Genomic DNA, 25,715 nt, shown 5'->3' with positions numbered 1-25,715 from the left:
CACCTGTTTGTCTGACAGGCGAACAAGACAACTCGGTTCAGGAGTGTGCAGCAGATGGCCTACAGCCTCATCGAGTATCGATCTCAGATAGTGTCAGGAACACTGCCCAAGGATGACCTTGTAGAGCTCAAAAAGAAAGTCACAGCAAAGATTGATTATGGAAACCGGTATGAGCTCAGCTGACTGATTGTACTGCAGTGAAATGTCTTGTGACATAAACACCATTGTAAAGGTTTTATATGCTTGAGTCATGGCTCTGTAAACTCATGTGATGCCATTTGATTTCCTCTCCTCAGGATTTTGGGGTTGGACCTGGTGGTGCGAGATGAAACGGGGAACACCCTGGATCCCGCCTGGACCAGTACGATCAGTCTGTTCCGGGCACACGAGACGGCATCCCGCAGCGTCGATGACAGGATACAAGAAGAGAAGGCATGATTGTGTGATTTGTTGATACTATCAGTTACTTTTTTCCATAGTAGCTTTCGATTTCAAGTAATATCTGCCTATGCACTGCCTGGGCCTTGTTTCTATGCAGACACGGCTACAAAACCTGGAAGCGAGACGGCAGATCCTGTTCAGTACGGTGCACACCTACAGTCTACTCATGACTTTGAAAAATTTTGTGTGCAACATTGGAGAGGATGCAGAGCTGCTCATGTCTCTGTATGACCCTGACCAGTCTGAGTTCATCAGGTTAGCTCTTCACTTTACTGTTAATTCCAAGTTAGGTGTCAAGCTGAGGGTTACTTGCTAGATGATTTTACTTGAACCTAGCAACCAGTCATGTAAGTCGCTGCTTTTGTGGATTTTGTTGCAAAAAAATATCAGACTCTTTAAATAGTCAAAGGACACAGAATTCAGTTTTGAACCAAGCAAGCAGGAAATGTTTGTACTGTAAAATGTCACATGGAAAAGTGGTGTTAGTTCTGGCTTGATAAATACAAAAACATAGCTCCCCACATCAACATGTACAATACTAACTGATGTTGATGTATCACACAAGTCAGTCATAAAACAGATCATTTATTGTTAAGAAAACATTTAAGTTTTATTTTAATATAACAGTATACTACAAATACTGCTCGGTCTAGTACACTACTTCTGCTACTGTTTTCAGTTAGTTGTACTGTGGCCATGGAGAATAATAAAAATGCTGGAGGTTGAGCATAACAGTCACACAAGTCTGCACAGCTCTGAAGTAGCAGCTTCAGCTATGTTTAAAATGAATGCTTAAAGCTGGAAGACTGCTCATTTGAGGCCACAGTAAGCTGCTGCTCCTTCTGTTAGCTGGAATAGAAAAGTAACATCTTTCTTCTAAGGCTGGCAAAATTGGTGCCAGCATAAATAATGGAGGTGATTAAAAGCACCTATAAAATACAAAAAAAAAAAGATTTGATTACAAATAAGCTCATCTTTATGAGCGTTAATGGTGTAAAACGTGAAAACACCCAATCCCTTCCAGCCCCTAGGAGGCTTTTGTGCAGCTGGCCCTGAGGGGACAAGAGGAAAAGCAATAGGCCTTTATTGCAGCAGACATAAATTTGAATTTTAACAGCAGAAATAGTATGGTTCTAATACTCTTATTGATGGCAGTTCCCCCTTTGTTTTGGCAGTAAGCCTGGCCTTTGTTTGGCAAGTCAGAATGTCTGCTCTAATAAAAGGTCTTTAGGGATCAGTAGGCTCTAAAATATGACATCTTCTTAGAATTTTCATGACACTGTTTTATTTGATTAGACAGATAAAATAAAGCAGGGTTTTTTACAGTAGTTGCTTTTTATATTTTTCTATTTCTCCTGATGCCTCAGCTAATGTGATCTCTAACTGTGAGTCTTATTTAAATTCATGCAGCGAGAACGTCCTGGTGCGCTGGGACAGTATGGGGATGCCTAAAGAAATTGAAAAACTCAACAACCTGCCAGCGCTGTTCACGGTAACTGAATCCTAACCCAATGACTGCATCCCTTCTGCTTCGATTTTGAACAACCCCAAACGCTGCCAGAACTCTGTGACAAAGGAGACATTCTGCTTCTGGATCTCTCCTAATTTACTGACATTTTCACTGAACGGCTCACATTCAAGGCATTTCTTTGAAAATTTGAATACATTGGCCTGTATTATATTGCTGCAGTTTATGTTAACACAGTCAGCTGTTCCAAGCAAACAAGGCATGTGCACCTCTATGAATTACTGGTTCAGAATGCAATGAAACTATATTAATCAAAGCATTGTGCTGAAATTTAATAGTTATATTTATTTCCTCAATGCACACAAGTCAAAACTCCTTTAGCTTGAAAAGGGATCCAGGAAAATAAACACACAAAATGCTTTCATCCGGTAATATTTGCCATCTGGTCTGCAGCTCTAGCCATATGACTGCGCATAACGTGCACAGGCTAGTAATGCATACAGTCCAATGCCTTTTGTGTGTAATGCACATTATCACTCAGTATGCCTTTATAAAGCATCTTTGTGGATATGTTTAGGACCTGAGCAGCAGCGACTTGATGAGGCCGCGACTCTTTCTGGTGTGTCAGATCATCAGAGTGGGCAGCATGGAGCTCAAAGAGGGCAAGAAACGGACTGGAGGACTGAGGAGACCATTTGGAGTCGCTGGTGAGCTGCCGCTTACATGTGCTAATATTTATTAAGCAATACAAAAGTGAACAAAAAACAAATGCCACTCCTTTGTGGTTGCACGAATAGTTCTGTTGAGGTGTAAAAATGAAAGATCTGTGTGGTGAATGAAAGTGGAGCACCTGCTTCCTGACCTAGAAAATGCCTCCATTCTGCGTTGGCAAAGGAGGCGGTGGATTTTGGTTTAGCAGTCGTCTCTTTGTTTTTGGCCAGATGATTAGTGGGTTTGATGAGAAATGGTTTCATCTGGTGTTCCAGCAAATGGACTGAAACCGGAGTCAGAAAAAAACATTTAATTCAGAAAGTCACATTATTCTTAGCCAAGGGGAAAAAAACACTTTAGGAAAAGAGCTTAGTGGAATGAACAATTCAGAAAGCTGGAAATCAAGAAGCCTCAATCTGTCTTACTATGCTGGAAGTCTGTCGTGCCAGGCAACAGGTGAGTGAGATCCAATACCTGGCTCGGCTTCCATTTATAAAATGGAACATAGTTTCCAGAGTTATAATGAGAAAAGAAACTTTAAGAGCTACTAGCTTGCTGGTTTGCCAGTAACTGGAAAAGTGAAAACATCTGGTAAACTAGCTGGTCCCTGAGTCTGCTGCCTTACCGTTAATGCTCCCAATGTCTTTGTCGTTTCAGTGATGGACATTACAGATATCGCCCAGGGCAAAACAGACGAGGACAAACAGTATTTCATCCCTTTTCAGCAGTGAGTCTTTTGCTGTTAAATAGGCTCAACCTTGTTTTGTATTGTAGCTCAATAGGGCATGAACAATGGAAAAGAATTGGGATAGGACTCAAGTTATATTTACTGTGTTTTGTTTTCAGGCAGTGCAATTCACTATTACCATGTTGCATTGCAAGGGCAAATATAAAACCTTTTTGCAATGCTGAATGTTCACTCTTGTTAAAAACAGGCTCCAAGGCCATATTTTCATAGCACCTGCACAGTGGGAGGATGAGGGTGATAATACATTCATAGAGATCCCTGATGGAAGAGCCCCAAAAATATCTCACCTACTTCCTGACATCTAAACCAAATTTTATCAAGATTTAATCTGTTTTTCTTTTCTTCCTGTGTCACAGTTTACTGTGTCATCTTGACAGGCTACAGAGAAAGAAACATTTTGGTGGGGCGCAGTATTTATCAGGACTCGTATCCAGATGATTAAATATTAAACATAGATTTTTTTTTATATAGTATATTTGAACCTGAAATTCTGAAGTTTATTTTGCATTTTGTATCTAATGTGATATATTTAACCAGACTTAAGTAAAGTGTCTCTTTGCACATATGTTAGATTTCTGCTCTTCAAAAAAGACAAATAGTGCCACAGTACAGTTTTTTTAAGCTTTCTAACCTTGACAAATTAATTTATATATCATTAACAGTGATTTTCCATTGAGCAATGGAAAAAGTATATATTTCTAAGTCTGAAATAACAGCAGAACACTAATGCTTCATTTGACTGTTCTTCTTTTGCAGTTGCTTAAGCACATTCTCTGAAACACTGTTGTAGTTCCTAGAACATTAAGTGCAGTCGCCACCTCAATCCACGCACTTAATTTGTCTTGTAAAAGGTCGGCACTTATTCAAAACGTTTAGCTCCTGATTTATGAGTAAATTATGTCATCAGCAGGTTCATCACTGGCCCTGAAATGGCATGACAGCTCTAAGGAGCTGTGTCATTGATGCTCGCTGACATTTTATTTCTCATTTAGAAACAGTGAGCCAATAGTGCAGTTACTACAGCCAGCTGAATGACTTAAATCAAATTCTAGCTTGGAGAAATTATCTGCAGGGTTTCCTGGTTGCCTCCCTAAAACAAGGTAAAATACAAAATAATGAAAACTTATTTAATATTGTATAGTAAAGAGGATACAACAGGTTCCTGCAAATCAGGAACAATGTTGAAATGTTAGTTCCTGACCACAGCATTTCATACACCCCACATCTGATATGTGTTCTTTTGGTATGATAAGTCCTTTCTCTACTCTACTTGACAATTCAGTCTCACCCCATGTAGTATATATTTGTTTGTTGTACAAGTTTCACCTGTAAACTCAGTTTGAAAATATAAGATGTTGCACAATACATATTTACTACAGTACATATTATTTACTGTAGAAAATCAGTTTCATAATGTATATCTGCAAAACTAATAGCATCTCTGTTGGCCTCATCGGGACTTGCATGTTTGCAGATGTTAGCATGCTAACACACTGAACTAAGGTGGTACCATTTAAATTCTTCTTGTTATAATACCATATTACTGAGATTATTGAAATGTTTTGTTTCAAAAGGATAAAAGAAGTGGGCAGAATATTTTGCATGTGAGGATTTGCACAATGACCGTGTCTATGATTATGCCTGTGAGTTGCACAGTTCATTAGAAAACCTGTGTAATCCAATTTGGTAGCCAAGACTAACTGATGCAGCCCTGGATTAATTCATGATATTTATATTTGAGCAGTGCATTTAAATGCTGTTTAAAAGAAAAAAAAAAACAAAGAAAAGAAATGCATGTGTGGTTGTGAGAACATGAACTGGATTTGACAGTTTTATGAAGACAACTAGAGAACAATGTAATTAGATGATCAGTTTTAACTGCTGATCAGATTGTCTATTTTAAAACACATAGGTTGTGTTGTAGTTTGTAAAGCTTGGTATAATGCTAGAACTCTGTGTTGGTTTGGTACTCTCTTGAGGTAAAGGGGGGTGTGGGGAAAGATCATAATCATCCCATCTTGTCAAAAGCCTCTCATTGCCTTTGCAGCCCTTCCATCAATTTGTTTGTCACCTGTCAGAAATGTTGAGATTTTTCCTTATTCTTATTCCAATGCCTCTCATCCTAGGATAGCTATGGAGACCTACATCCGGCAAAGGCAGCTCATCATGTCTCCCCTCATCCCATCTAAGGTCATTGGAGAGAATGAGCCGCTCACTGCTGTCTTCAACAAAGTCATCGCTACACGGGAGGTCAATCACAAAGGCCAGGGTAAAATGATGTGCTCCCAGACGGGCATTGTCTCCCCCTGTGATTATACAGGACTGGTCTAAATTGACCTTTTTGTTTTGAGGGAAATAAATTACGTGTGAGCAGTCAACAGGGTTTTATTCTTTCATCATATGCCTCATTGAAATCCCTTACATGTTTGCTGCCAGGGCTGTTTGTGACCCTGAAGCTCCTCCCAGGGGATCTTGCCCAAGTCAGAAAGCATTACCCCCACTTTGTGGACCGCAGCACGGCTATCGTCAGGAAAATGGGCTTTCCAGAAATCATCCTCCCTGGTGGGTCAAAGTCTTTGTTACTGTGCATACGCCATGGCCATGTTCATTTTAATTACTGACAGACTTTGAAAAGGGTTCATCAGTTTTCAGCACACCCACCTGATCATCTGTTGTCCTTCCTCCAGGAAACGTGAGGAATGATATTTATATAACCTTGGTGCAGGGAGAGTTTGACCGTGGTAAAAAGAAGACCCCCAAAAATGTAGAGGTCATATTGAGTGTGCATGATGATGAAGGCAATCCCATGGAGGTAAAACAGACCAATTAAATGCATGAAATAATCTGTTTTTTTAATTTCCAATTCATCTGAGTAATGTCATTGCCTGTGTTAGTATTTTAACAACTTTTGGGCAGATTGCTATGAATTTTTTTTTTAAATATACACTATCGGTCAAACGTTTTTGAACACCCCAATTTTTCCAGGTTTTATTGACATTTCAGCAGTTAAAGTCCAGAGTAAACCTTAAATACAAAGCTAAGAAGTAAAAAAAAAAAAAACTGGAATGTATGTAAATATCAGACAAAAGAAGTGATTAATAGGTCAATTTACATAATCTGTGCACCAGTGGAGGAAAGTTAAGTCTTGAAAATTGATGCAACTCCTACAGGTGTCCCAACTTTTGTTAATTACTTATAACAGCAAATTCTCTCTGTACAATGACAGTATACAGTGTATTACTACACCCTCTGAAGTATTATTTGGGAAAAGGCAATTAAATGAGGTCACACCTTTTCAGGGTTTGTTCCTTTAGCAGCATAATGACCTGTTATGGCATTGTAGTCAAAACACCTCTAGGCTGTGCAGAAGAAAGGAACAAGGCAAGCTTCAAATGATGGAGTGGCAGCAGTGTGCAGACTTTCCAGGTGGAGAATGAAGGCAAAGCAACCTACATGTGCGTCACATTTTATGGAATCTTCTGCAACAGAGCTATCTATTCAAGCAATATTTGATTTCAATTATAGAAAAAAAAAATGCCACAAGTGTGTGTGGCTGTTGAATTACACCAATAACAGCTGGGGAAAATGGAGGTGTTCTAAAACCTTTGACCAGTAGCATATTCACTGTCCCCAGACAATGTTTTCTACTGACTCTGAGAGTGGCTGTGACATCATCACATTTGTAATCATAAGTTAAATGTCTCAACATCTATGGGATCGGGTGTCACTAAATTTGACAGTCAATGTTGCGCCTCACAGTGGCCTGTAATAACTTTGATATCTTCATTTTTCAAGTAGGGCCAAACACAGTCAAGACCAAATACGTACCTAAAAAACTGTCATTTCCATCAGCTTTGTTAACATGCTCAACTAAGCATGTAAACATATATTGTACCTGCTAAACATCAGAATGTTAGCATTGTCAGCATCAGTATATTAGCATGCTGTCATTTAGTTCAGTGCAGCTGTTGCCTTCATATGACTTTTATTTCTGAAGGTCATATGACTGGCCTACTGTATGTGCTAAATATTCTTGTATTTCTGCTATGCTATGGTGCTTTTGCCAAAGTTGATCGCAAAGGCATCATAGAGCAAACTGATATTGTTCCTACCATAGAAACTATTCTTCCTCCTGAATCTCTTATAGAAAGCAATATTTCCTGGTGCTGGATATGATGGCATCACAGAGTACAAGTCTGTAATTTACTACCAGGTGAAGCAACCTTGTTGGAATGAAACCGTGAAGGTAAGTTCATGTCATGGACCCACATGGGCAGCTCTGCTCTGAACATGGAGTCTGATGTTCTCAAATTAATTCTTCCAATGAATTTACTGTGACTCAGTGTTCATGAAATATCCTTCTAGGCAAGATATCAGCTCAGGATGTTCTACTTATACAAATGTCCTACAGGATAGCTTTTCTTCTGTATGTATAATCCTATATTCTCATCCTCTTTAATGACCATGACTTTTCTCCCCTCCCTGCAAGGTGACAATTCCTATTGAAGATGTTTGTCGCTGTCATCTGAGGATGATGTTTCGGCACAGATCCTCCCAGGACTGTGAGTGACTGTGCTTTATTTGTATGACAAACACCCACATGTAATCCTGCTACAGTGTCTGAGTGACTTTTTATGGATCCGTTCCCATCTTATGCTCCTATGTATCCTTTAGCTAGAGACAAATCAGAGAAGCCATTTGGAATGGCCTTTGTCCAGCTCATGAGAGGAGATGGGACCACGCTAAAGGACGGCAGGCACGAACTTGTCGTCTATAAGGTGTTGTAGGATCATGCATGTTTTTTATTTTGTATGGAATTCACTACATTTGAAAACAAGATTATTTATTGCTTTTATCTAATTACACAAAAATCTGTCTTGAATAGCTGACAGTGAGTACATGGATTATGCATGACTTTCTACTCGGTTAATAAATATGAAATTAGATCTCCACCAATGAGTATGCTTCATGATTCATTTCCTATTTTTATGAATTTCTTAGGTTGACCAAAAAAAGGCAGAGGATGCTAAGGTTTATCTCACCATGCCAGCGACCTGGGCTGAAGTGGAGGAAAAGGAGAAGCAAACGGGGAAGCAGTTCCACCATTCAGGAGTGATTCCTGTGACTAAAGACAGCTTCCAGATCGCAACACTCACCTGCTCCACTAAGCTCACTCAGAACGGTACCGCAGGGCACCATTGCTCTTGTTCACAATTTTCCAATCTTGTAACTCTGTGATAATAAAGCCATCTTTAAGAAATAAAACAGATTCTATAGTGGATCGAGGTGCAGTGCCACATTGTTTCCTCGCCTCAGACTGCCATTAAATTAATTAAGCTGATCTGTGTTGCTAATATTTTGCTCATGTGTTGATGTTGATTGATAGAAATCTGATTAGGTTTATTTTAAAGTTTTTCAGGGTTTTAACACAGTTACCTTAACTGATGTTGTAAGAGAGGATGAGCTGCTCACGTTGAATGTTATCTTGTTTATTGATGTGTTTCCAGTGGATCTACTTGGCCTGTTGAACTGGAGGTCTAACCCTGAAGATCTGGACCAGATCCTGCAGCGGCTGATGGAGGTTGATGGAGGGGAGATTGTCAAAGTGAGTTATATGTTTGCATCATAAATACGGTATTAACTATGCAATATTCTGCTAGATTTTATAGATTGGCAGTTTTGTAACGAGTTTCTGTTTTATGTGCAGTTTCTCCAGGATACTCTAGATGCCCTGTTCACCATCATGATGGAAACCTCAAAAAAGGACACCTATGATACCCTGGTGTTCAATGCCTTGGTTAGTTTTTACTGAAGCCATAGTATCAGTGGGTGACAGTTTTGTTGTTGTTTTACCCAGTACAGAAGGGTCAAAGACAAGCTGGCATTACATTATATTATAGCCCTTGTTCCCAGTCTGGGGTTCAGGAGCCCAATAAGGGGTTGCAGGATGAATCTAAGGGGTAACAAGGGCATGAAGTGAGATAAAACTGAATTATTTTTATATTTCAGACTTCTCTAAAATTTTCTTCATTCTTGTGAAATGCTGAAAATGACTGTGGTCATGATGCGTTTTTGATGGACTATTCCAGTTAGCGCTAACCTTGGTGACAAATGCTTTACATTAGCTGTGACTGATTCATGGTAAGTCACTATGTGTTTTATCAATAATCCAGCCAGTAATCCATCTTCCACATCATCTTCACACAGTGATTGCCACATGTGCGGAGGTAGGAACATTTCTGGCAGTTCTCTTGTGATCAGCCGCATGTGATACTATAAATGCCTTCCAGGAGAGACTGTATGAAAGTATTGTCCCTTTTTATGATGACCAGCTTTTAACTCTGCCTTTTATTATGGCCATTTAGAACAACTATAAATACTTGCACCTTTGTACGGCACGTAGTTGGACAAGACCTCATACAGACTTGTTCTTTTCTGGTATGACCTGGCCCTTAATGTGAAGCGACAGCAGTATGATTTGTTGTTTGGATTGGTAGTAACTTAATACAGTTGTGATACTGTGTAAACAGAGTGAACTGTAAGGTTGATATCAGCTGAATAAAACGATGAACGGTAATACTGGATTATTTACAGGCATCATTTCCTGTGAATCCCTTGTGTATGTGGTTGAATCCAGAGTGGGAATGGCAGGCTCTGTTCAGTTCACAGAATATAAATAACCTTGAATGGCTATTGATTGAAAATAATACTGATTTTAAATAGTGTCAGATCAGTGCGATTTTATGTAAAGGATTATAACTTTAAGAGGTCACAAAGAAAGTTTGGGAACCAGTGATGTACAATATACACTCACCTGCCACTTTATTAGGCACACCTGTTCAATTGTATGACTTCAATGGAGCAATTTTGCCTTAACATCTGTGTTGATGAAGCTCAAAATGTTTCAGCTTTTGGTGAAACTGTTATAAATATCTAATTGAAATTGTACATTTTTTAATGGGTTAAAAGTGGTGTTGTACTGGACTACATTATATTTAGAGGTGTCTATATTTTTGTCCTCCCCAGTTACATACATGAGAAGGTCAGAATATTAGGAACACCTCTGAATATAATGTAGTCCAGTACAACACCACCTTTAACTATGACCTTAATAATAAACATATAATTGAATTTACACATTTGACAATTTCACCAGAAATGTAAACATTTTGAGCGTGATAAACACAGATGTGAAGGCGGAAGTGTTGTATTGAATTGTAAACATTTGTACAGATGAATCTAATAAAGTGGCCGGTGAGTGTATGTGTTTTGTTTCAGCTGAGATGAGGCTCTGATTTTGTTTTTTTCATTTTTTTTATAACCAGGTGTTTGTAATCACACTTATTGGTGACATCAAATTCCAGCACTTCAATCCAGTCCTAGAAACCTATATCAACCAGCACTTCAGTGCCACTTTGGCTTACATGTGAGTCTCTGTTCCACCTTTGATGGCTTACACCTCTTCATGCTGTTTATTTTTAGTGCTTCTTTTGCTCTTCTTTTCCACCCACACCAAAAATTACCAGCAGACCCTGATGCCTGACTCATTTACTTTCTCAGGAAGCTAACCAGGGTACTTAACTACTACGTGAGCCACGCTGAAGAGCCCAATTCGACCACGAGGCTCTACGTAGCACTCAAAGCTCTCAAGTACCTGTTCAGGTTTATTGTGCAGTCCCGGGTCCTCTATCTCAGGTATCAGAAGCACTGCTCCATAAGAAACCACTTTGCACTCTCGTTTTGTAAGGATGACTTCTTGTTGTGATGTAACACCTGGCCTTGATTCTTAGATTCTATGGGAACAGTGAAGATGGGGATGCATTCTTCAACTCCATTCGCTCCCTTTTTCTGTCTTTTAACACTCTTATGGACAGACCGCTGGATGAGGGAGTGAAGATAAAGGTAAACCAAAGAAGTATGGTTGGTTGATGTCTCTGGTTTCTGGGTTTTATTTTTGTTGTGTCGCAACTGAAAAATGTGGAAAAATCCCCCAAATACTACTTAAAAATAAAACTAAAATGCAGCTCGTCAGACTGTGAAAATTGTTTCTTTGTCAGTCTTAGCGTTTTTCTTGTTTTGCATGTAAATAACTGCAGCACCTAGCAGGCTGTGAAAGCAGGTTACAGTTTTATGGGCAAGTTTTTGAAAAATCTTACAAATTAACTGCTGAGTAAGTGTGGGCTCTGTGTTGGCGGTCTCAGTAAGGTGAGAAAAAAATCTAGTAAAAAGCTTGTTTTACTTGAGAGTAAAAAACACTTTCATGTTTCAACCTGATGAGACCTGATTCTTTGCTTCTTTTCAGGGTGCAATATTGAAATACCTCCCCAGCATCATTAATGACATCCAGACTGTGTTTGATCCTGTGGAGCTGAGGTAACTCTCTAGAGGATTCGCACAACAGGAAAGGATAATTGCTTGTCTCAGTGCAAATGATCATATTTGCTTCTGAGTAAAAGGAGGTGTTATTCTCCATGCTTGTTGCTGTAAAATCAACCCGTCATGTGTGCTGCTCATTAGTTCTCCATGACAATAATTACTAGATGTGAAATATGAATAGCATTGAAATTGTCACAGCTGCTCTTTTGACTCTTTTCTTTCATTCTCTGTTCAGTGTTCTTCTAGCAAAGTTCATTGCAAGCATTCCTGACTCTCAGCTCATGCGTCAGAAGCTTGGCTGCATGTGCAAAATGGTGGAGAGTGACCTTTTCAGGCAGCCAGGTAGGAGTCCTTGAGGCTCAAACACCACATAATGCCATTTCACACAAGACAAATGGGAAAAGAAACTTTTACACCTACATTCAAATTTGTCAGGCCATTTCCATTAAACAAGAAATGTGTGTGCGTGTGCGATCCAGCAAGCTGTATTTCTTTACTGTGTTGCTTCAGAGTGTCGAGATGTGCTTCTGCCACTTGTGACTGACCAGCTGAGTGGGCAGCTGGACGACCACTCTAGTAAACCTGACTATGAGGCCTGCGTCCAGTTGCTCAGCACAGTGTTGGACAACCTCGACCGCAAGGATGTGGTGAGGAGTTTCAGTTAACCATATGACACATACATTGGAAGTGTAAACGGTCAGATAGATTTTTCTCAGCAGGAGGGATCATCATTACAGGGTAAAGAGTTAGACATATGTGGGGACCTTGAAGTAAAACCCCTGCTGTCTTACATTGAAAGGACCCATCTGAGGTAATTTACACCCCTCTTCAGAGGTTTTCCGGTTGCTGGAATGCTGGAAGGAATACATGTTCCATCTGGCCTGGGAGCATTTTTGTGTCTCACAAGAGGATGTAGCTACTCTGCTTAGCCTACTGACACTGCAACCTAGACCAAAAGAAGCATTTGAGTCAGTCTATGAAATTTCAGCCACCTCCACAGTATAATGGAGGTGAATGGAATTTTGCTTGTGATGCTCATAGTAATGGAAATTAAAAGTTAAAAAGCTTCAACAGCAACATCAGTTTCTAGAGAGGGTGTTCAAGCTACTTTGGATAATCCTCACTGAGAGCAGTTTTCATTGATTTGTTTTTAGGTGGCAGTTATTTTTTTATTATCCATCAACAAGCCAATCATTTTCTCTATTTAATGTTTAAAACCTTAGAAAATAGTGACAATGTCCAATCATAGTATATTAACATTTAAGGTGACAGATTATTTTTTTTTGTCTTACAGTCCAAAGCACAAAGATATTAACTACACTGCTGAAAAAAGTTAAGGGAACACTTGCATCACACTTTGGATCTTATTAAACAAATTATTCAAGTTAAATACCTTTACTAATGTACGTTGTATAATTTGTTCAGAATAAAATGACATAAGAATGGTCAACGGAAACCAGAATCATCAACACATGGAGGCTGTTTTCAAAATCACACTGAAAATCTAAGTGAGAGATTGAAATCAGAGCCTCATCGAAGTTGCATGAATTTTATCACAGCAACTCATAATGCGACTCAGAAGTATGTACGGCCCCCTGCATGCCTGTATGCACGTCAAACAACGTCTGAGCATGCTCCTGATGAGTCAGTGGATGGTGTCCTGAGGGATATCCTCCCAGACCTGGATTAGGGCATCACTGAGCTCCTGGACAGTCTGTGGTGGTACTTGGTGGCTTCAGATGTACTGATACATAATGTTCCATAGGTGCTCAACTAGATTTTGGTCAGCAGAATGTACGGCTAGTCAGTGGTATCAATGCTTTCGTCATCCAGGAACTGCCTACATACTTTGGCCACATGAGGCCTGGCATTGTCCTGTACCAGGAGGAACCTAGGGCCTACTGCACCTCCATAAAGTTTGACAGATATTGTGAGGATTTTATCTCAGTACCTCACAGCAGTCATTGTATTGTTGGCTGTGACATAGAGGTCTGTGTGGCCTTTCATCATGGCGGCTCCAGACACTTTCATGCTGTGTCACATGCTTAGTGTGAACCTGCTCTCATCTGTGAAGAGAACGGGGTGCCAGTGGTGGACCTGCCAATTCTAGTGTTCTCTGGCGAATACCAATCAAGCTGCATGGTGTTGGGCTATTAACACAGGTTATACTAGACATTGGGCCCTCATGCCACCCTCATGGAGTCTGTTTCTGGCAGTCTGGTCAGAAACATGCACACCAGTAGCTGTTGGAGGTGATCCTGTAGGGCTCTTACAGTGCTCCTCCTTGCACAAAGGAGCCGATACTGGTCCTGTTGCTGGGTTGTTGCCCTTCTATGACCCTGTCCAGCTCTCCATGTGTAACAGTCCCCTGGTATCTCCTCTGTGCTCTTGAGACTGTGCTGGGAGATGCAGCAAACCTTCTTGCAACCTTACGTATGGATGTGTCATCTTGGAGTAACTGGGCTACCTGTGCAACCTGATTGGGTTCTAGGTACTGCCTCATGCTACCAGTAGTGACAAGGACTCTAGAAAAACAAAACCTGAGATGAATCAGGAAGGATAAGGAGAGAGAGCACCTGTCTGTGGCCACCACATGCAAAACCATTCCCTTTTTGGGGGATTGTCTTGCTTTTGCCTCTTTATTGCAAATGTTGTCACTTTCATTTGCACCAAAGCAGGTAAAACTGATTCACAACCCCTGGTGCTTCCTAAATGGACAGATTGATATCCCTGAAGTTTAACTGACTTGGTGTTATAGAGTGATGACTAAGTGTTCCCTTAAATATTTTTTGATCAGTGTATAATTCAGGACATAGAAAAGCAACACATCCGCACAGTTTAGAGGCTGGTAGCATGAAATGTTTGGTATTTAGTTGTAGATTAATTTTCTGCCAATTGACAAAGTGTTTCAGCTCTAACCTTTCCTTCTGTCTGCCGAAGAAACTGAAAAAATGTTTGACAGAGTGGAGAGTAACTGCAACAGTGTTTCCAGGAAAACCTTCTGCTGAGGGAGAAATCTCAAAGACAAGTATCTCAAAATGTGGACAAGTGAAATCAGCAGAAAAAATAACAGATAAAAATATGGTTGTTTTTTTTAAATTTGGGTAAATTGGCCACTTAATACAGACTGCAGCATGTCTGTGTCGCTGTGTTTCGACTGGTAACTATGTGAAGCTGTGCTGTGTGTGCAGGGTCCAACCAGAGGGCACATTCAGCTGATAATGGAGCGGCTTCTTCGCAGGGTTAATCGGACTGTCATCGGCATGGACAGAAACTCTCCTCTCATTGTAATACACAGTGTAATGTTGCACCTGAAATGTCCTTGACGAATACATCTCAGCATTCACTTGAATATTTATAATACTTGCATCTAAATATTCAGCTAAATATAATAATATACCAGTATTTTAAGAGCCAAAACTAAATACAGCAGCATGATTACAACAAAAAATATGTGCTGTAAATGCAGCTTTTTCGAAGGCTTTTTTTACGGCAAAATCCTGAGTAATGGGGGACTTCTCTGCGGCAGGGCCACTATCTCTCCTGCATGACGGCGATCCTGAAGCAAATGGATGACATGCATTATGCCCACTACATCAGCACCTTTAAGACAAGACAGGATATCATTGTAAGTGTCCTAGTTCCCCCCCTGTTGGCTACATCTTGTCCTGAAACATCTCATCAATAACAGGCATTAAACCAGCCAGGCCACTTGCTGCTCCTTAAGAGAATATTGATTATAGACATTTCATGCCATGGATCGGACCGACATGATGAGGATGTCAGTGGGCCTCCATTTAACTAGGGGAGCATTATGTGTGCCTGATGTGTAGCAGCACTGATGGGGATCAGCTTGGTTTGATTTCTGTTCTTTTGTATATAATTAATTGCATTTCCTTATAGCCACAGTGCACATATGAACATACAACTACAGTAAAGCTTCCTCTCTGCTCTTAGGACTTCCTCATGGAGACATTCATCATGTTTAAGGACCTCATGGGAAATAATGTCTTCCCTCCTGACTGGATGACCATGAACCTGGTGCAGATGCAGGTCTTCCAGAGGGCCATCAACCAGTACTCGGACGTCCTCAACACGTATTTTTTGGACCAAGCACATTTTGAACTACAGGTGTGTCTCATCCTCCCCCGCCTCGGTAGAGGTTACATTGTATATTAAACACAAAATCAACTGCTAATGTTATGAGAAAGTAATTATGACATTAATATTTCAAATCCCTTCTTCCCTCACAGCTGTGGAATAACTACTTTCATTTGACCGTGGCGTTTCTAACCCACCGCACATTGCAGCTGGAATCCTTCTCTCAAGAGAAACGGAATAAGATACTGAACAAGTAAAATCGTTTACAATTCATCAAAAGATTTTTTTTAAATAGTTTTGATGTGATAGTTCTTTAATTTGAATTTGCCACAGATATGGAGACATGAGGAAGCCTATGGGATTTAAAATGAGAGACATGTGGTACAATCTTGGTGAGTTTTTTTTTTCTTTCTACCATCTGATAATCCTGCTATTATCATAGTGATTGTGGAGTTGTTTATTCAGTGCCTGCTAGCCAGGGGAATAGCAAGACAATATTTTTTATTGTCCAGTTTCACACTGTGTTGTTGTTTTGCCTGGCACATTATTAAATTTGTCATATGTTTGTTGAGAAATGAAGACACAGCCTATTGCCTTCGCAAATCATACAATATTTCTGCGTGATAATGTTTTGTTGTCCCTCAGGCCCCCACAAAATGAAGTTCATCCCAGCCATGGTCGGGCCCATTCTGGGGGTCACGCTTGTGCCTCAGCCTGAACTGAGAAAAGCAACCATACCCATCTTCTTTGATATGATGCAGTGTGAGCACAACTTCAGCCCCGGACACACGTTTGAAATGGTAAAATGCTAAAGAAGCTGCCTCAAAGTTCAGCCTTTTGGTGCCATCTTCTTAAATCCAACTGAAGCTGGTCATGGCTAATTAGGACATTTTTTTGATGTGTATGTATGATAGTGGGTTTTTCTAAATTCCCTTCTCATTTTTTCAGTTTGAGAATGAACTCATAACAAAATTGGATCAAGAGGTAGAAGGAGGCCGTGGGGATGAGCACTACAAAGTCCTGCTGGAGAAAACGTAAGGCATCGGAGCAGATCAAACAAAATATTTCTTTTACTCTGAATGTTGTTTTAGTAGAACACACAAATCAAAAATCCTCCAGTTCTGTGTAATAGGGAATTCACATAGGGTTGCTGCTAAAATACAACAAAGGCCTTTCTGTTTCTGTTCTTGAAAAGTCCTCATGTAGCCAGAAGGACATGATGGTCTGTCAGAAGTGTAAGGAACCTCTAATCAGTGGAAACCCCCGATGGGACAGAATGTACAGTCCCAAACAACTGTAAAAATAGGCTTTAATCTACTCTTCAGAAGGAAAGACAGGCTTTAGGAAAGCTCTTTACAGATAAAGAGTAGTCTGTGAAGGGTATTTGCATATATGTGCAGGTTACTGGACCACTGCAGACGCCACAGATACCTGTCACAGTCAGGAGAGGAGCTGGCCCTGCTGCTGAGCAGCTTGCTGGAAAATCTCCTGGCATACCGCACCATCACACATGATGAAAGTCCTGAGCATCGCATGAGCTGCACCGTCAATGTGCTGGTATGCTCTGTGCCTACCGTTACCTCCAGAGTTAACACAATTTATGCATGTACATAGAGCAATTAATCATGCATATTGCTTGAGAGAAAATGTTTCCATAATATGTTAAGAACTTTTTTCCTGCAGAATTTCTACAAAGAGAAGAAGAGGGAGGACATCTACATCCGGTGAGTCGACATGAGGCATCTGGTGTTTGCACCAAATTGCTACCTGTATCTAACGGATGTACTCTTGTAACCAGATACTTGTACAAGCTGCGAGATTTGCACCTGGACTGTGAGAACTACACAGAGGCAGCCTACACTCTGCTACTACATGCTGAGTTACTGGAGGTCTCTGACATATCAAAGTGCCTGTTTTTCCAGCTTTATCAAGATCAGAAGTTTTTTTTTGTTTGTTTTACATCAGAGCTGCTTAGACTTTGCTAATGTCACCATGCTTCTAAATGCTCACCTGAGTTCTGATTTATGAATTTATTCATTTGCATCCCAAGTGGTCTGACAAACCCTGTGCACCTCACCTGATACCTCAAGACAGCCAGTATCGGTGGACCCAACAGGAGCTGAAAGAGAGGCTTTTTCATGAGATTATATGTTACTTGGATAAGGGCAAGGTGAGTGTTAACTGCTCTGCATGTGAGCAGGTGTCAGCAGAAGTTCACTTTTATATTTATATTATTTATTTATTTTTTTGCATAATGCATAATTGATCCCAAATTTTCTGAAACCCGCCCACTGAGGTAGCATGGTGAAACTCATTAGGACCTTACTTCAGCTCACGCACCAGTCAGAGGACGATTTGTTTTGTCAGGATTTAGAACTTCTCTGTGGCTGCTACATATCAGCTCAAATCTGTGAGATGGGGGTTTTACCAAGAACAGCCGCGGGAACCAGATGGCAGACTGTAGCTTGTGCGCCTGTGTTTTTATGTCCATGTTTTATGTCCACTTTTTTACTGAGAGATACACGTCTTCTCAGATGTGGGAGAAGGCCATTGAACTGGGCAAGCAGCTGGCCAAGATGCATGAGAGCCACATGTTTGACTTCATGGAGTTGAGTCAGCTGCTGGTAAGAGGATATTATGCTTTGTAATCCAGCCCTGCAAACACAAAAAAAACAGTAAAAAAAAAAAGTAGCTTTAAAAACTGATATGAAAATAGCTGAAATAAAATGGATGATTTTGTTGTTAGTGCTTCATTAATGCTGTTGAAATTAGCCTGACAAGTTGTACAAGGCTGAGTGCAGCTGGTTGAAAGACAAACTCAAGGAAGTGAAGAAGAGATAAGTGTTTGTATGTTGACCCATTTACCCAAATCATTTCTGCCCAGCTATTGTCTTCTGATGCTGTGGAGTTTGAATGCATTATGAAGAATCTATTTATAAAGCCTCTCACCATTAGCCATTTAATATGACTTCTCCAATAAACCTTTCTCAAAATTATATAAACGAGAAAGGAGAGTACAACTATTTTTTGCTTTTGAAGAGGTTGTGATTGATATCATTATCTAACCACTAACAGTATGCTTACAAAATACTGTATATGTGCTGCAGCTTTAACACTGTCTTTGTCCTCTGTCACAGAAAAAACAAGCCCAGTTCTATGAAAATATAATGCATGCAATGCGGCCACAGCCAGAATACTTTGCTGTTGGATATTATGGCCTAGGATTCCCTTCTTTCCTCAGGGTAAGAAAATGATTTCTCATTTGAATAAATAGTGACCCTATTTGACTAAACAGAAACCCTCATATACCTGTGTTTATGCAAGAAGCTGGCTTTTGGAAGCATTTCTTGGGGCAATGTACAATAATGCAAATCAACATTATTAGCTTTTTGATGACACAAGAAAATGTCAGGATGAATACTTGAATGAAAAGTATGATCATAATTATGGCTTTTTATTGAGTTTCATCGAATGAAAAGTATGATCATAATTATGGCATTTTATTGAGTTTCATTTGTTGTGTTACACACTGAAATGTTTTGCTGCAGAATAAGATGTTCATCTACAGAGGCAAAGAGTATGAGTGGCTTGAAGATTTCAGCTTAAAGTTGCTCTCTCAGTTCCCAAATGCATCCCGGATGACCAGCACAGCGCCCCCTGGTGACAACATCAGCAACTCTTCTGGACAGAATTAACTATTAGTCATTAGTTGTGATTTGTTCAACACTAGTGCATGTTTTTTTTTTTTTTTTTTTAATGATTTTTAGATTGCCATGAAGTTTGGTACATGTTCAGGAAGAATCATAACTTCTCTGGTGATCCCATATTTTTTCATCAATTGACCTCATCAAATCAACTAATACTAACTAATAATTTTGACTAATAACATTCCCATTAGCCTCAGCTGTACTTTGTGTTGATTACTAATTCCCAAATGTTGACATGTTAATACACTAAGATTGTGAATTTAATAAAGATTACACCTCAATAACAGCATGTTAGTATTGTCATTATGACCATGTTATCACACTTCATTAGAATTTAGTACAGCCTCTCAGAGCTACTAGCATGACTGTGGACTCGTACTCTTGTTTGACACTTACAGATTAATTAAAATCAGATTCAGTACAACCTATCTTTGTTTGCTCCTACATGCTATTTTTGGTCTTATCCTTAGCTGAACTTCACAGACATCCAGTGCTTTACTGTCAAGCCTGTTCTCACCATGCCACACCAATTTAAAGACAAGGGGGTTCCAGAGCAGATATTAAAGTAGGTACCAGAACACTTAAAAGCAGATTTATTTTCTCATGAATACCCTGGGATTTACAATTCTCTTGTCAAACTGCTAACTCACTGCTGTCCTTACCTGTTCTCTTACAGCTATTACAGAACCAATGAGGTGGACCAGTTTCAGTATTCCAGGCCCTTCAGGAAGGCTGCAAAGGACCCAGACAATGAATTTGCAGTGAGCACTTTTTAAAATCTTTTAAAGCATCAAGCTCATTTGTGTAAGCACACACCCATAAATTCCCTCCAAAAAATGTCTAAATGATCCTTTTTTTGCACATCTCACTCTGAAGACTGAAGAAGACATTGAAATGCCAGCCTTTAATAATGTATTTGTTTATTCTTCCCTACAGACCATGTGGATCGAGAGAACAACTTACGTTACCGCATACCGCTTCCCAGGGATCCTGAAATGGTTTGAAGTGAAATCTGTCTCAGTGGTAAGAAGAAGTTTTGATGCTTCAAACGGCTTTGTTTCTTGTCTTTTCACAGGTTCTTTCACTTTAAATATTCCTCTAATTCACATTATTCTTCATGTAATTCATGTCCCAATGGACAGGAGGAGATCAGTCCTTTGGAGAACGCCATTGAAACCATGGAGATGGCCAATGAAAAGCTGAGTAACCTTGTGCAGAAGCAAGCCTGTGATCGCTCGCTGTCCATCAACCCACTGTCCATGATGCTCAGTGGCATTGTTGACCCCGCTGTCATGGGCGGCTTCTCCAACTACGAGAAGGTCTGACTTTTTTATTTAATGTATCAATTGTTGAAGTTCACAAATAGACAAAAAATATGCAGCATCATTTAGTTGGTTCGTCTTATTGGGACTGAGATCTTAGAGTATCATTGAAACGATTACATTAAAGACAGACATGCACTCTGCCTCACTTTATAAGCAGAGACATAAAATAAGTACAAATATCACTGAAACTCTCAATCAGATAAATCAAACATCTGTTAATTGGCACTAAACACAAAGTACAGCTGAGACTGATGGGAATGTGATTAGCTTTGCAGGTATTTGGTACTGGACATATTCACATTTTAATCTGATTATAGAAAAATGAAAAGATCACCAGTGACATTAATATACATTTTCAAGGAACCATGAATCTGTTCAGTAAATGTTGAGATACTTCTCAGAGTAAGTAAAAAATTTTAACCAGCCAGTGATGCAAGAGGAAAAGTCAGGGATTAGGAGTCACCCTGATGATCATGAAGTTCGACATACAAAATTTCACTGAAATTCATCCAATATATGTTTAGATATTTCAGTCAGCTGACAGACTGACATTGCCATGTATCGAGTCTTGCCAACGGTATGGGCATAATACATTATATTTGGATGGTACATAGTACTAGAAACCTTCAGATCCACTATACTAGAGTACAGATCTGCCCACAAATTGCTTCACTGTTCCAAAACTTGCATTGTGTTTGTTAGATTATAGCTGTTTGCTAAAACAGGTTAAGTTGTGTGCACAGTTGTTTCTAACGTAACTGATTCTGAAAAGAATATACTAGTATCAAACACTGTCAGATGAATAACTAGCACATAAATGATACAACTGCAAACAAAATTTTATAAATCCTTTTTCCATTAGCACAACGTCTGACTAGCCTCAGGCCTGTTATGATCTGCAAAGTTATATTCATAAGGGAACTACTGTGGCCTCATTGTCTCGCTGTGGAAATCTGTTCATTGTTTCCTGCAACTATATTTTAAATAAGTGTGTTTGAAACGCTGGCCAATTTTTGTCCTGATTTCATCCTCTGTAGGCATTTTTTACAGACGCATACATCCAAGAGCACCCAGAGGACCGCAAGCACATCGAGGTCCTTAAACACCTCATTGCCCTGCAGGTAAATCCTTCCACCATCATTGTCATTAATACTGGCCTCAAAGCACACAATGTTTTGTAACACTTAAGTGTTCATCTTCCCCTCCAGATCCCTCTCTTGGCAGATGGGATTCGCATCCATGGGGAGAAGGCGACAGAGCAGCTGAAACCTTTACACAACCGTCTGGTTACTTGCTTCCAAGACCTTCGGGAGAAAGTGGAGAAGCATTATGGAGTCATAACCTTGGTGTGTTGCCAACTGCAAACTCAATTTAATGTAAGAGGGTGCCAACTTAAGCTATTGGCCCTCTTGCTTTCCAATCAAATGCTTTTCATTCTAAGCAGAGTGTGCATTATATTAGCGCGGCACCATAAATCTTCCTTTAGTCAGTCCATTGCAACTCTTGTTTTGCCTGTCATTGTGCTCCTCCTCTGCCAAGGTTTCCTGATGATGCTTAATCCAATTTGTGTGTTCTAGCCCTGCTCTCTCACGGAGAAGAAGAGGAGTCGCGTGGGCTCAGTGGTGATGCCCTACATCCTGTCCTCCACACTGCGTCGCATGTCCACTGTGTCAACCCTCTCCAATGCCTCCTCAGGCTCTATATCCTCAGATGGACCCTCCTACATTTCCTCCCAAGAGTCAGTCCCTGCATCCTCTCCCTGCTTTGCCTACCGTTCCCCTCTGTCTGGTTTTGATTTTGTGTTGCCATCACTATAGAGTGACTGCTTGTTTCAAACACTCAAATCAAGTGCTTTGTTTTTCTGACTGTACATCTTTCTGTCTCTTTCTCTGCCTCAAATTATTGGCAAACAGTTCCTTGTTGTCACACCCCAGCGATCGCAGGACCTCGGTCTTGTCTCACTTGGAAGATGACAACAGGATTGCTAGAAAGAACAGGAAGGAGTGGAGTGTGAGCAAATCCCAGGTCTTACTGGAGAGGCAGTCAGACACAAATGAGGTAAGGCCTTATGTGCAGGAGCTGTTTTTCTATATATGCTCTGCTATTGTCATTTCCATGTAAAAGGTACTTTACTCAGATGATTATAGAAGCTGTTTGCAAGACAGTTTCTGTTATTCACTTCAGAATTGGGAATAGTTCCCTTATGCTGGACTTGTTTTACATAGATGCCTGTTTCTCAGTTTTTCATTTTTCTTTCAGACTCCTCCAGAAAAGCAGCAGAGGCCAAAGAGTCTACAACTAGGAGACCGACGGCTTACCCTCTCCCTGTTCCACGGTGTTTCATCCCAACTCAACCTGTCTAACCCTCTCAGCCCTCTCCCTGCCTCTCCACACACACCACGCACACCACGCAGCTCCAGTATGTAGCAAAAAAAAAAAATATATATATACCTCTTTGAAAAAATCACACTGCATGTCATCATTGTTTTCCTCTTAAAAATATGCCTGGCACACAGAACCAGGAGGAATATCATGCCTGCTAACCTGGTGCAGGCACGTTCTGATTTGTAGCACTAATCAGGTCACACACATATTCAGAGGCTTGCAGTCTATAAAGTTATTTTTTCCTTCTTTTGTGGTAGGTTATTCATCACTTCTCAGCGACAATGATGCCAGTACCATTGACACCCCAGGGACCCCCCCACCCATGCCTCCGAAGAGACACCCGCACGAGATTGACAACCCTGGGTTCTCTTCAGAGGTACATAAACGTCAGAGAGAATAGCTTCCCCATACTAATGCATATTTAATAGTGTGTAAACGTTCAAATAACGTTTTTTTGTTTTTATTTGAAGTCTTATCTTGAACTCCATCTCTTTCCCCACAGTTCACTCCTCCGCTACCAGTGAAAATTGAGAGCAAGCCTCCTCCACCGCCTCCGAAAGCTCGCAAGTCAATGTTCCCAACATACGAGCATACCCCCCAGTAAGGCTACACCTACGCTCAGGCCTTAAAGTTTCACTAATTCTCTGATATGCTGTGATGAAAGCACAGTTTAATTTGTGGCACTGTAGAAAATGGCACAGTAGGGTACAGATGCAGGACAGTTTACGAGGGATGTATGCAAGATTTTCAGGGGTAAAAATTTCTTTCTGATGCAAGTGACTTAAATCTGAGCAGGCCTTTGTTCCTTAGTTTTAGCTGTTGTTTTTAAGCCTCAAGGAAGAATAAATGTGGTGTTATTGTCATAACAGGGTACTGCTGTGCAAGAATGGATGGTATTTGGGTACATAAGGTCGCTGCATCTTTGGATTCGGTGTGCATTGATAAAACAAGAAGACTAGATGCCTTTTTTCTTGAAGAAAAATCAGTATGTTGTACAGACTTTATCACAGGGGAAAAGAATGATCAATGCTGCAAATATTTAGTTTTTATATGTTGGAGTGACACTGGATTACTTGCTTCCCCCCTGAGTGTTTACAGCATTCCATATTTAAACAGGAAAAAGCTGCATGTCAAGCCTGATCAAGAGCAGGGAATAGCTATGATGTACAGAATGTAAATGATGTTTTGAAATGTAGTTTTGTGTTTGATGGTGGTGTTCACTAATGTTATGATCAGACCCAATTTTTCTAATCCACAAAGTTTCAGAAACACTGGATGGCATTAATGAATGTGCTACAGAGTATATATTTGTTGTGATGTTATTGATGAACTGACTGTTTTCAAACTGCATCACATTGTTGTTGGTGTACAGTAGAAGTACATTTCTGCTTAAAGGAGTAGTCTGAAATTTTGGGGGGAAAGGGTTATTAGCTTTCTTGATGTCTCATGTCTGTTCGCTACATGTGCAGCTCATCAAGTAAGAAAGTGAATAAGCACATTTCCCAAAATTGCAAACTGCTCCTTTGTAAGAATCCTAAACGCTGTATGGTACAAGCATAAATGCCTTTGAAGTTCACTTTAGTTTTCTATTTTAGTGTTGGTAGAGTATCTTTTTTTATCAAGCCATTATTGAAATTTAAATTATTGCTATTCATTGAGTTTTGATATTTACAATACTTGGCACACCTGGTGTGTACAGAGATGGTTTATTTTTATGCATTTTAATTTGATTGTAATTCCAGCATACTGCTCTGTGCGCTGTTCATAGAAGCAATACATTTATGTGCCTCTAAAGTGCAAAATCTATGCATGTTAGCACCTTTGAAAATGATCAAATTTATATAAGGATTTTGGTTTCAGTTTTACAAGGGATTAACTTTTTTTTTTAACTGTACACATTTCCTAACGAGGACAAAGAAATTTTATACAAACAGTGCCTCAAGAGATACATGATTGTTTTTGTTTTTTTGTTTTTTTTAATGAACAAGTTGTTGTTGACTGAACAAAAATAAAAACCTGTTGAAACACCAGCAGATCCCATTTTTTGGTACCATTGATTGTTTTCAAAAAAACGTCATCTTTTAACTCTGACCCTATAGTAAATTTCTTTGTGCCCTCACTGGAAACTCTGCACCTGCACACAGTCATTTGGATGCTGCTGATAGCATGAGAAATTGCCCATTCAAGCTCAAAACATCTAACGAACTGGTGATTTTGTAATAAACACAGGTGTGGAAAAATGCTCCTGTATCAGCTTCAGCGAAAGAGACATTGTCTTGGGAGGCCGTTTGTAGGGAGGAGTCTGAGGTGTTTGGAGGAGTTGTGTGGTGGGTGCTGGTCTTGCTAATCTGGATTGCTAATGGCCTGTTCCTTCCTGTCAGGTAGTGAGGTACAGGATATCGCTCCTCCTGCGAGTCACAGGAGCGGTGACTGTTTGATGTAATGTTCACCCA

General features: G+C 40.0%; 1 protein-coding gene across 1 annotated transcript in view; it reads left to right on the top strand.

Annotated features, from left to right (window-relative positions):
• Positions 1-25,256, top strand: part of dock5 (dedicator of cytokinesis 5) — a 31,407-nt gene extending 6,151 nt beyond the window's left edge. The window contains exons 6-51 of the mRNA XM_020590494.1: positions 19-167; positions 297-432; positions 539-696; positions 1,852-1,933; positions 2,487-2,616; positions 3,278-3,347; positions 5,495-5,637; positions 5,805-5,930; positions 6,056-6,180; positions 7,516-7,614; positions 7,858-7,930; positions 8,043-8,146; positions 8,370-8,550; positions 8,876-8,973; positions 9,076-9,165; positions 10,694-10,794; positions 10,929-11,063; positions 11,159-11,270; positions 11,671-11,741; positions 11,980-12,086; positions 12,255-12,391; positions 14,936-15,031; positions 15,274-15,372; positions 15,702-15,875; positions 15,998-16,098; positions 16,179-16,237; positions 16,491-16,645; positions 16,794-16,879; positions 17,246-17,402; positions 17,529-17,569; positions 17,644-17,734; positions 17,896-18,015; positions 18,380-18,469; positions 18,983-19,087; positions 19,394-19,534; positions 20,035-20,117; positions 20,229-20,313; positions 20,489-20,575; positions 20,695-20,871; positions 21,915-21,998; positions 22,086-22,223; positions 22,455-22,615; positions 22,791-22,935; positions 23,137-23,296; positions 23,520-23,638; positions 23,765-25,256. Of these exons, the coding sequence (XP_020446150.1) occupies positions 19-167; positions 297-432; positions 539-696; positions 1,852-1,933; positions 2,487-2,616; positions 3,278-3,347; positions 5,495-5,637; positions 5,805-5,930; positions 6,056-6,180; positions 7,516-7,614; positions 7,858-7,930; positions 8,043-8,146; positions 8,370-8,550; positions 8,876-8,973; positions 9,076-9,165; positions 10,694-10,794; positions 10,929-11,063; positions 11,159-11,270; positions 11,671-11,741; positions 11,980-12,086; positions 12,255-12,391; positions 14,936-15,031; positions 15,274-15,372; positions 15,702-15,875; positions 15,998-16,098; positions 16,179-16,237; positions 16,491-16,645; positions 16,794-16,879; positions 17,246-17,402; positions 17,529-17,569; positions 17,644-17,734; positions 17,896-18,015; positions 18,380-18,469; positions 18,983-19,087; positions 19,394-19,534; positions 20,035-20,117; positions 20,229-20,313; positions 20,489-20,575; positions 20,695-20,871; positions 21,915-21,998; positions 22,086-22,223; positions 22,455-22,615; positions 22,791-22,935; positions 23,137-23,296; positions 23,520-23,638; positions 23,765-23,866 (5,283 nt within the window). The 3' untranslated portion in view covers positions 23,867-25,256. The remainder of the gene's footprint in view (positions 1-18; positions 168-296; positions 433-538; positions 697-1,851; positions 1,934-2,486; positions 2,617-3,277; positions 3,348-5,494; positions 5,638-5,804; positions 5,931-6,055; positions 6,181-7,515; positions 7,615-7,857; positions 7,931-8,042; positions 8,147-8,369; positions 8,551-8,875; positions 8,974-9,075; positions 9,166-10,693; positions 10,795-10,928; positions 11,064-11,158; positions 11,271-11,670; positions 11,742-11,979; positions 12,087-12,254; positions 12,392-14,935; positions 15,032-15,273; positions 15,373-15,701; positions 15,876-15,997; positions 16,099-16,178; positions 16,238-16,490; positions 16,646-16,793; positions 16,880-17,245; positions 17,403-17,528; positions 17,570-17,643; positions 17,735-17,895; positions 18,016-18,379; positions 18,470-18,982; positions 19,088-19,393; positions 19,535-20,034; positions 20,118-20,228; positions 20,314-20,488; positions 20,576-20,694; positions 20,872-21,914; positions 21,999-22,085; positions 22,224-22,454; positions 22,616-22,790; positions 22,936-23,136; positions 23,297-23,519; positions 23,639-23,764) is intronic.
• The last annotated feature ends 459 nt before the right edge of the window (positions 25,257-25,715 follow it).

This window comes from Monopterus albus, unplaced genomic scaffold, assembly GCF_001952655.1.
Source record: "Monopterus albus unplaced genomic scaffold, M_albus_1.0 scaffold12.1, whole genome shotgun sequence".
Classification (NCBI taxonomy): Eukaryota; Metazoa; Chordata; class Actinopteri; order Synbranchiformes; family Synbranchidae; genus Monopterus; species Monopterus albus.
Note: the sequence above shows the minus strand (reverse complement) of the source record. Positions and strands in the feature narration are given on the sequence as shown.